Source organism: Sinocyclocheilus grahami, unplaced genomic scaffold, assembly GCF_001515645.1.
Source record: "Sinocyclocheilus grahami isolate Dianchi unplaced genomic scaffold, SAMN03320097.WGS_v1.1 scaffold195.1, whole genome shotgun sequence".
Taxonomy (NCBI): domain Eukaryota; kingdom Metazoa; phylum Chordata; class Actinopteri; order Cypriniformes; family Cyprinidae; genus Sinocyclocheilus; species Sinocyclocheilus grahami.
This window is the reverse complement of record NW_015505374.1, coordinates 866,830-878,300: the sequence shown is the minus strand read 5'-3', so window position 1 is coordinate 878,300 and position 11,471 is coordinate 866,830. Positions and strand designations below refer to the sequence as shown.

The window sequence follows — 11,471 nt, the reverse complement described above, 5'->3', positions numbered from 1 at the left end:
ACAATGTCAGTGCAAGTCCTTTATATTTGATGAACCCCAGCTGCAACACATTTTAAATCGCTACAGTAATGTAGACCTGTGGGATTCAGTCAGTAGATGTGCCAAAACGTACAATTTCATTCAAACAGGATGATCCCCAAAGAAATCACTTGCCCAGACAAATCCCATTAAACAATAAAATAACATAAGTTATTAAAGATCGTGACTACTCTACTTGATGCATAAAATATAACAAGACCAACTCTGCCAGTAGCAGCACGGTATCTTTGCTACAACTGAAATTGTATGCACTGACAGGATCACCCTTTCTGACACATGCCGAAGCCTCGGCTCGTATTTTAAATGGCCAATTCAGTCCTCATGAGTAACCAAATCAGAAACACTTTATTCAGATTTGTGCGCATTATTCCAAATAATCCCCTTAATTTGCTGCTCTGGGTGTGAGAACCCTGATAAACGCTTCCTTCTGCATCATAATCATAATCAAAACGACCACGGTCAAATTAAAGGGCTGCATTTCACTAGCAGCTCATTGTGCGCGCGTGTTACTATCAAGCATGACGCGCGTGCCTCAAAACAACGTAGATACATATCAATTGTAGACAAGTGATGCATTTTCAAACGCTTTAAAGTAAACGCTCATGATGAGACATCTACAAACGCACTAAAGCTTAATGTATGTGTAACTACGACCAAGCAACTGCTCTCAATTGATAAGACAGTAAATACGCGAATCGCTCGATCAGTTGAGATACGAGTGAACGCGAATGCAGTAGTAGTACACAGGTAAGCCTTTTGGGGTTGCGAAGTAAGTTTCTAAATGTCGAGTTTAAATGATCATATAGATAAAGCATATAGCGGCGAAGAAGAATCTTACCTGTCTGCTCTCTGTGAGTGAGTGAGTTGTAGGGACAGCAGCAGCAGCAGCAGCAGCACACTCGTTCAACTTGTCAACAGTATCAGCGGATGACTCCACGACTAGCTTCAAGCATCTCCGCGAAAAATAAAATCACTGCTTACTTTTTCGAATCAGTCGTGTGATTATTCAAAGGAAATGCCTCAGCTTAAATGTAAAAACGGGACTTGTAAAATGCTACGATGCTTTCCAGTGTAGACAACAAAAACCCTCTCGGTGTTATTGGATTCTTCCAAGGCTGGCTTTGCACACTACTACAAGTGCACTGATTACAGCGCATCTCTCTCGTACACACTCTACAGAAATATTGCAACGTTTTTCTAAAATAATAATTATTTAATTTATCTTATTTATACTTCCAATAAGATAATGAGGGGGTAGTCAGTTTACTCCTATTCGTTGGTTGTCATATATTAGATGCAGTTTTAATATAATTGGCAATATAATAAAGAGTAGTATTATTTGAGAGTATTATCAGTATTGTTTGAAATATAATTAAAGATCCCCTTGTTTATTGGTGAATGCCTTCATTTTCACTGTCAACAAATCTCTTCCATAATAATCATATTCAATAACAACAGTGTTGGAATTCAAATCGATGACAAAAATTGTAAACTTAGTTCATTCTTGCTCCAATATAACAACTGGTTATATTATTATTAATATCTTTTTTCCTCGCTTTATTTTGATTTTCTCCACCACAGCAGGTTACACCATACAGATATAGAATGATTGAAGAATGATAGCATGATGGTACACGGACTAATGATTTATTATTAATCTGTCTAGATCTGTCTTTTATATAATATTGAATATTATTTGCATATTTAATAAACAATCATCAGAATCGTCCAGAAACTCACTCCGTTTTTGACAACAGTTGACAAGCGAGCGTGATTGGGATTCTGATCCGGGTTCAGTTTCTTTTAACTTCTAAATGAGATTATGTTTGAACAAAGAAACTGTTTTGTGAACGGTTGCAATGCTGTGGGCGGTCCTGTCCTCGTTTTCAGGTCTGGTTTTAGCCAATCAGCGCCGGACTTCTCTACAGACGTCAATGCGAGGTTGGTTTAGCCCTTTGTACAGTGTGTTAGCCTCCTGTGCTCTAAGTAAGTTGCCTCTCACAGTAGCGGCACAATGAATGAATTGTGATCATTGACAACACATGGATCCGTAAGTAACATATCACATAACCTGTTATAAACGAAAGAGAAAACAAGTTCGATTTTTTGTTAGCTGTCTTATCTTCATGTTATCCGACCGGTTAGCAAGGTTGTTAGGCTACTGCTAGCCTGCTGTCAGACTGCATCTCTCAGTTGACACAAGCCTGACTTTAAACCTACTGGAACATTCTCTATGAATGAAGCACACTGGGGAACAAAGACAGCTGTGTATAGTTAATCTATGTCTAATAGCATACATTTATACACACAATATTATCTTAAACCGCTTATTGTTAGCTATGTATCTGAACACTGTCAGATATGCCAGAATAGTGCAAGATATGATTTGTGACGTGACTGTGTATGACTGTTTTCATGTCTGTGTTCATAAGCCAAGATGTTTTCAGTGTAAAGCGGCTGGATTCTACAATGTTCTTCAATATCGATTAGTTCCACATCACAACAAATGTGTATTTCATGTCTTCATTGCTGTTCAGCACAATATGTTTAGTAAGATATTAAGGAGACCATGGTTGTATTGTTACCATGTGGTCTGAAATATTAATACCGTTTCTCTATTCGATTACTGTTTCATTTTATCCTCCGATTGAGTTTTGTTAGATGCCAGAACTGTTGCTGGAATAGTTTGATTGATCCCCTTCAAGGTTGTCCTCTGTGCTTACAAGCACAGCTTTTGTCTCTCATCCAAAATTCATTGTCTCATTCTCTCTTTCATCTGTTCGTCTAGCACATAGCACGTCCCAGCTCTGACCTCACTGTGATTGAAAACTCCTGCCATCAGTAACCTCCTCATGTGCATCATCTTCTTGAAGTTTGACCCTCGGCCTGCATCCAAAAATGCCTACAGGTAGTGCACCTGCTCCCTGAAGCTTTATTGTTTATACGTTCAATCAATGCAAATCGTGATAGGGAAACACACATTCTTGCACATGTGTGGGAACAAGATGTTGTTTGATACTGTTAGAAAACATTTTTAAATAAATGCTGAAAAAGTATAAAGTGTTGGCATGTAAAGCAAAATCTTTTGGCCCATATTTCAGCTTTTGAAGGTGCACTCATTTATTGCAGCGGCCGTATTTGACTTGTTTTGACACTGTCCAGTAGATGCTGAATCATGGAAAAGCAAACGTTTTCAGTTACCGGTGACATTGTATAAATGCTCACAGTGAGCCATGATTCATTTATTCCACAGACGGAAGTGTCCAGGAAAAGAGGGGGTATTATTAGTCGCTGTGGTTTTGCCAAGTAAGACATGTTCCTGGATCAACATTACTGTCCAAAAATATAGACTTAACCCAATCCATACCCCTAAACCTAACCTTACCCATAATTTATTCCTAAAATCAGTGTGAAATGATAGCTGATTAACAAAGGTGTAGAAGCACCTAACCCTGATCATAAGCCTAAATCAATCCTTCAATCCTAAGTTATCCTTCAATTCTGATTGGTTGATTGGAATGTTGTTCCAGGATCAACAAGGATGTTGTACTTGGTGAAATCACGCTCACCGTACTGGTAAAAAGTTTGGAATAATTCTAGTTTCTTAAAAGTTGTTTAAGGCTGCATTTACTAAAAATACAGTGAAAACAATAATATTGCATTTTAAAACTGACTGTTTCCTATTTTAAAATATTTAAAATGTAAAAAAAAATATTCTTGTAATGACAAAGCTGATTTTCAGCAGCAGTTACTCCAGTCTTCAGTTTCACACGATCCTCTGGCTGCAATATAACAAAGAGTGAAAAATTTAAGGGGGTCTGAATACTTTCCGTACCCACTGTATATATATATATATATATCTCATATCAAATAATAATCAGAAAGCATCTTACCTGGGCTAAGGAGAAAAAGAACTGGACTGTTGATTCAGTCAATCCAAGCTGAAGGCACAATAGTGCCTCAGCAGTGCCACAGGCTGATTGCTTCCATGCCACACCTCACTGCTGCTGTCATTTGTGCTAAAGGAGCCCTGACCAAGTATTGAGTGCATAAAAGAACATACTTTAAAGAACTTGAACTTTTCTGTTTTGCAAATCCTGTTTTTGATTGATCTTAGGAAATATTCTAATATTTTGAGATACTGGATTTTTGACTTTCATGAGCTGTAAGCTCTAATCATCAAAATTAAAACAATTTTTTTTTTAAAATGTTTTACTTTACATTTAATGAATCTAGAATATATAAAAGTTTCACTTTTTGAAATGTTACAAAAAAAATTAACCTTTTCACGATAATCTAATTTCTTTAGATGCACCTGTAGGCTTCAACTGTAATGTCATGTCATTAGCACTGACCTCTGCAGCGGATTTCACTGACAGAAGCTACAATTTGGCATTAAAAAAATGTCCCATTCAGGTCAGTGGCATTATAGGTATAGTTCACCCAAAAATGAAAATTTTGTCATTAATTAGTATTACTCACCCTCATGTTGTTTCAAACCCGTAAGACCTCCATTCATCTTCGGAACACAAATTAAGATATTTTTGATGGAATCTAAGAGCTCTCTGACCCTCCCATAGACAGCAAGGGTCCTTACACGATCAAGGCCCAGAAACATAGCAAGGACATCGGTAAAATAATCCATGTGACATCCGGAGTTCAACCGTAATTTTACAAAGTTACGAGAATACTTTTTGAGCGCAAAAGAAAAAAAAAGTAACGACTTTATTCAACAATTCGTCTCCTCCACGTCAACCTAGCGCCATTTTGGAGAGTATCCACTGAACGTAAATTGCGTATGCTGTTTTGTCAGCGTTGCCACGCGAATACGTTGTTTTCGTTCAAATCAAAGCATTAACGACGTAAACAGCGTATCCGCGTGGAGGGTCAGAGAGCTCTCAGATTCCATCAAACAATCTTTAATTTGTGTTCTGAAGATGAATGGAGGTCTTACGGGTTTAGAACGACATGAGTAAATAATGAAATAATTTTCATTTTTGGGTGAACTATCCCTTTAATCCATCTTAAAAACAGAATGCCTTTGAGATTAATGAGGATTTCTGTCACAATACCCAAAAGAAGTGTACAATTATTGCAAAGTTCATTACAGTTCAAAACCAACATCGCATGTGGTTGTTGGAAATAAACGCCTCTTTTTGGAACCATTTCATCTTCGTCATGTTAACCTCTGACCTCACATTCCCAGCCAGCAGCCCTTTGAGAGAAAACAGGCTGGAGGTCTGGGTCAGTTTATGTATACAGTGGGTACAGAAAGTATTCAGACCCCCTTAAATTTTTCACTCTTTGCTATATTGCAGCCATTTGCTAAAATCATTTAAGTAAAATTTTTTCCCTCATTAATGTACACACAGCACCCCATATTGACAGTCTACTAAATACTGAGCAAAGGGTCTGAATACTTAGGACCATGTGATATTTCAGTTTTTCTTTTTTAATAAATCTGCAAAAATGTCAACAATTCTGTGTTTTTCTGTCAATATGGGGTGCTGTGTGTACATTAATGAGGAAAAAATTTACTTAAATGATTTTAGCAAATGGCTGCAATATAAAAAAGAGTGAAAAATTTAAGGGGGTCTGAATACTTTCCGTACCCACTGTATATGGTTGTGATGACTTTGATGTCACTAAAATAGATCCACTTAGCGGTCATATTTTATCTTTGGAACAGATGGAGCCTGTCGGAGAGGCTGAAAGATCCTGAAATACAACGTAGTCTGGAATTTTAGCTACAGATCGTTTGGATAAACTTTATTTTGTTTCTGCTAGTGTGCAACTGTTTGAGACACAGTATAACCTATCTGATATTCATACTCTTGACATATCTTAGCATTGCCATGGTACTCATTTCTCTTTCCTTAAAATATATAAAAAATTCCTTAAAAAGTTAAAAATGACAATTTTTCAGTCGATCATCATGATGCTTTGCTACCATGATGCTAACATGGACATGATGATATGAAACAGAAACTGAACTTGAGAAACACTCACTATGTATATTAAGAAAGTAGAAGTGTGTGAGTGTGCAGTGAAATTCCTGTTTATATGGGAGTCATAAAAAAATTACTTTGAAATGCAACTTATGGAAGTGTACTTGGCATTTAAGTCTATTTCTGATGTATCTAAATTCAAGGAAACCTTTAAAGGTGAGGTGTGCCATTTCTTTTATGTTAAAATGCCTATGTCTTCTTAAAGTCAGTGAATTGCTATTTGTAACCCATTTTACTTCCATAATGTGACATATAGCTTAACGTTCAAAAGTCTGGGGTCAGAAAACTTTTGCATTGTTCCAAAGATTTTTTGTTAAATAAATGCTGTGTTTGAGTGAATGTCTGTTCATTACAAATCCTTTAAAATGTATTATGGCTTCCACAATATTAAGCAGCAACATTGAAAAAAAAAAAAAATGTGACACTGATATCTGGAGTAATGACTGCTAAACATTCAACTTAATTATATTAATATAATGTGGATTACATTTTATTATTTGACAGTATTACTCTTTTACTGAATTTGTGATCAAATAAATATAGCCTTGATGAGCATAAGAGACTTCTTTCAAAAACATTTAAAAGATCTTACCGACCACACACGTTAAATGTTAGTTTATTTAAAAATGAAGGAAAATATTCAATGAGAAAAAATGTAGGGTGGGAGTATCCAGAAGGAACTGATTTGAACATCCAGCACAACAATAATTTTCACTCTCCCTATTTATCGATCACATTTTTTTGTCTGTCTACATCACTCAGGGACTCCCTTCTGCTCTCCCATAACTGCCTCTTCATCTGCCCTTGACTTCTTTTCAGGTCTTGCTGTGTCCAGTCATCTTTTTGCCATTTTTCTGTTTCAGTGAGAAAGAATATCTCTCCATTTAGGCTGACAAAGAGGGTGATAACCTTGCCCAAGGTCTGGCGTAATTGACATTGTCAAGCCAGTAAGTTGTTTTCAGATGGAGAGGAGCTTTTTTGCTTTGCAAGCTGTCTCCAGTACAGAGCACAATCAACCATTGCAGATCAATCTGCGAAGCCTCCAGGATATTTCATCACTCTTTGTCTCTCCGATTTTCTTCTTCTCTGTCAGCCTGTCAGGTTCCACAGGCTGGAAATACAGTGGACATTTGACTCTCCATGCTGTTGTTAAGCAGTTAGTGCAAGTTTTGCCTTGACTGTAAGCGTGGCCACAGGAAGGCAGAATGATAAACCTCTGTCCCTGAAAAATGAGCTGCGTTTTGACTTCAAGGCTTAACGCAAAGAACTTTTGACTGTTTTTCTTTGACCTGACAGTTTACATTCACTCAACTGACTGTGTTTACATTAATGACCCACCAAGGTGCATAAGCTGACAGTCAGCTCTATCTAGAGTTTGACAGAATTTTAAGGACGGCCCACTGGCCCGGAGCCAGTGTTGAGAGAGTTTTGAGCCATTTCATTTTACATTCGTTGTTGTACTTCCATTTTTGCAAACCTAAAGGTTAGAGCTTTACTTTGAGCTAGTTTAAATAATTCATTTTCAAATGATTTATTTCAAATTAAGCATAAATTATGTCAAATAAATATAAATTACTTCATTTATATAGCATGTTATTTACTATATTTAAATGAAATAGCATGCTATCATATATATGTCAGCTTTATATCGGCCACCCTGATCTCTAAAATATTGACATCAGCCATCAATATTGAAATCCGTATGGAATGACCACTACTCAAAAGTGTTTAAAGGGACATCGTGGTGCTCTCGTGAACCCACGTCAAAAACTGACACAGAAGGGAAGAAATTGTTGAATAAAGTCGTTTTTTTTTTCTTTGTGCACAAAAAGTATTCTCGTAGCTTCATAAAATTACGGTTGAACCACTGATGTCACATGTCCTTACTACTTTTCTGGGCCTTTCAGTTGTGTTGCTGTCAATGCAGGGTCAGAAAGCTCTCGGATTTCATCAAAAATATCTTAATTTGTGTTCGGAATATGAACAAAGGTCTTACAGGTTTGGAACGACATGAGAGTGAGTAATTAATGACAGAATTTTCATTTTTGGGTGAACTATCCCTTTAACTTTCAATCCTTTCAATCTATAGTTGCCTATAGATTTATAATTCTTAAATTCATTTTAAAAAAAAGCATCCTTGCAGAATGTATGGTTGACATTTCCCAGCTGCCTGACATCTCATAAACCCCAAATTACTTAGTTTAACATGCAAAGATATAAACAAATATTCCATTACACTGGATATTAATGACAGAGAGGCTTCTACAGAGCATCAGGCCTGAGCAGAGACAATAAAGCCACACATAGCAGCTTTCAGCATCACAGCTGAGCCTTCTCTGGGCCTTAGGTGTGGAGCTGGCACAGCATCCAGCGCTCTCCTGGGATCAGCCTGAGATAAACACATTTAGGTGCACATGTGACCTATGAGCCCATTCAACAGTGCCAGCCTCCATCTCTCCCTCTCCCCACAGGAAGTCTGACTAAAAATCAGCCCTTTATTGGTTAACACAATGTCCATTAACTACGGGTAGCATATTGCAAATCACACCATTACAGTTTTTTTTTTAATTTTTTATTTATGAGACTATAAGGATGATTCTAAAGGTGGTCTGTTATAGTGATGTGTGCTATTATAGAAATGATGTGTTATCAGTATGATTGCATAGGAAGGATGCTGTGAAAAAGATTGTGTAATGTCACCTTCATCTATTTTTTTTATGCAGGCTTATTCTGGCTGCTAACAGAGATGAGGTCTACAGCAGACCGTCCAAAGCTGCAGACTTCTGGGGCAGCAACAATGAGTTCCTCAGCGGTAAATATCAGTCTTATTTTTCAGTTATTAGACAAATATTTAATATCCAAAGTCCTGCGTCAAATATCCTGAGTTTCTACAGTTTAGGATGAACAATAGTTTCTTCAAGAGTCTTTTTATTGTGTCTCACAGAGCCAGTTATTTGACTATCTGCTTGATGTCTAGTCTAGATCAGCCCACTTAGATATGACGGAACTGTTGTGACCAAACACAGATTGTTTCATTTTTTTCCAGTTCATTTGCTACTAACCAGCTAGTTAAGTAGTGTGGCTGTCTAGTTTTCCCCAGTTTTTTTTTGTGACTATTTATCCACTATCTAACTATTTGAAGAATGTAGTTGGCTAGTTTTTAATTTTATATTTTCTAATATTTGTTTAGGTTGAATATTTTGACTATTTGTCCACTAACTAGTCAAATTGTGTGGTAGGCTAGCTTGTCTAGATTTTTTTCCAAATTTTTATGTTAGCTTTACTATTTTAACTATTTGTTCACTAACTAGCCACTTGAGTAGTATGGTTTGCTAGGTTGTCTTTTTTTTCCGAATTTCTATAATAGCTTTATTATTTTTAGTACCTTTGCATACAAGAGGCAGATCTTGTGCTATTTAGCCTATTATTTAACTCAGAAAATATAAGAAAATTCTGTTTGTTGATATCTAGATTACTTGCTACTAGGGGTGGAACGGTTCGCGGAAAAAAATAGAACCGTACGGTTCTCCACACACCGTTCGGCACGGGTTAGGACCGCGGTTCAACTTAAATCTGACAACGCATCTGTAATATGGTTTGCTATAAATAACATGTAAAACAAACAGGGTTCGGCTAATATATGTTTCTGTTGATGGATGTGCATTCTGGCTTCCCAATACATTACAACAACAGCGATGAAAAACAAAAAAACGTGGACAAACCATTCACTCTTGTTCAATGCGAATGCCGTATGCTGGAATATGAGCATTTTTTTCCGTCATCACCCGGGTGCTGATCGCGCGCATGCACAGGTGAGACCAGAACAGCACACGTTGATATCTGTTTAAGCTAAACTCATTTAAGCTTTGCCAGTTTAAACATTTAAGAGTCAGAGGAGCTCGTGCGCGCAGTGGAAGATTTGTGCATGCGCTCATCCGAAGCACGCAAACCCGCGCCTCAGAACACGTGGATTAAGGTATTAAGCTTTCTCTGAAGTATTGTTTAAATGGACAAATTCACACAAAAATGATGTCAAAATGCCCGTCTTGGTAAGTATCCTATAGCCATAGCCGGCTGAATGTACTGTATCAGTGCACTGGATCAGTGCATTCTCTTAAAGTGACAGCACATTCTTAATATTAATCAAACAGCAACAACAAAGAAATCACTCACTGCTCTTGATTGAATAGCTTTTAACATTCTTAATATTAATCAAACAGCAACAACAAAGAAATCACTCACTGCTCTTGATTGAATAGCTTTTAACATTCTTAATATTAATCAAACAGCAACAACAAAGAAATCACTCACTGCTCTTGATTGAATAGCTTTTGTAACTTTAATAAAGAATCATCTTTAATTTATACAGTCAAATATGCAGTGCTGTTTTGCATTTCATTACTTTATTACATTTCTGTACCTGAAAACTAAATGTTAGACCTACCTAAAAAAAACTGAAAAGCACTGTTTATTTTATTTGTATCTTTACTCTATTGTATTTATTTGTGATGTTGCCTTTAGTTAGATTATTCTTATTTTCTTTATTTTTATTTGACAGTATAGTTTTTGCCTAAACACAGCACATACCGAACCATACCAAAACCGTGACTCTAAAACCGTGATACAAACCGAACCGTGAGTAAGTTGAACTATTCCACCCCTACTTGCTACTATATGTTTTACATTTCATTAAGATAATAACTTTATATTCGCTTAAATTCAGATTCTTGCAAAATATCAGTGCTGGTACTACTAGATCTCAGTGCTGCGTTTGACACTGTCGATCATAACATACTTCTAGAGAGACTGGAAAACTGGGTCAGGCTTTCTGGGATGGTTCTCAATTAGTTCAGGTCATACTTAAAAGGGAGAGGTTATTATGTGAGTATAGCAGAGCATAAGTCTAAGTGGACGTCCATGACATGCGGAGTCCCACAAGGCTTAATTCTTGCACCGCTCTTGTTTAGCCTGTATATGCTCCCACTATAAACTTGCCATGCCTTTCAAAGATTTGATGCCACTGGAAAATGGCAAAATCCAATTCCTCAAAATACTTCATGCTGGTTTAAACTGCGTCATCTAGTGAGTCAGTGATTATTATTTGTCAGAACATTCAGTTTGGAGAGAATTATTGAAGATTATTTTTTCCTTAGGAAAGAGAATAATTTAGAAGATAAGCTGGTTGCATCTACTGCTTGAGGGGTGTAGGATATCAGACCGAATCAGACAATCTAAGATTTGGTCAAAACATGATTGAGGCACGAGGAGTCAAAACATTCCACAAGAGGCCCAAGACAACAGGATGTCATAAATCAGACCCGAGCATTAGCCAGTCTGAAGCAAGCCTAAACCACTCTGTCACAGAACAGTTTTCAACATTAACACAAAAGAACACTTATTGACAATTCCAAGGAGATTGTCAAT

At 36.9% G+C, this 11,471-nt stretch overlaps 1 protein-coding gene across 1 annotated transcript in view; it reads left to right on the top strand.

Annotated features, from left to right (window-relative positions):
• The first annotated feature begins 1,967 nt into the window (after nt 1-1,967).
• LOC107595038 (transport and Golgi organization protein 2 homolog) overlaps nt 1,968-11,471 on the top strand; it is a 25,586-nt gene continuing 16,082 nt past the window's right edge. Inside the window, exons 1-3 of the mRNA XM_016285311.1 lie at nt 1,968-2,089; nt 2,828-2,947; nt 8,771-8,859. Of these exons, the coding sequence (XP_016140797.1) occupies nt 2,892-2,947; nt 8,771-8,859 (145 nt within the window). The 5' untranslated portion in view covers nt 1,968-2,089; nt 2,828-2,891. The remainder of the gene's footprint in view (nt 2,090-2,827; nt 2,948-8,770; nt 8,860-11,471) is intronic.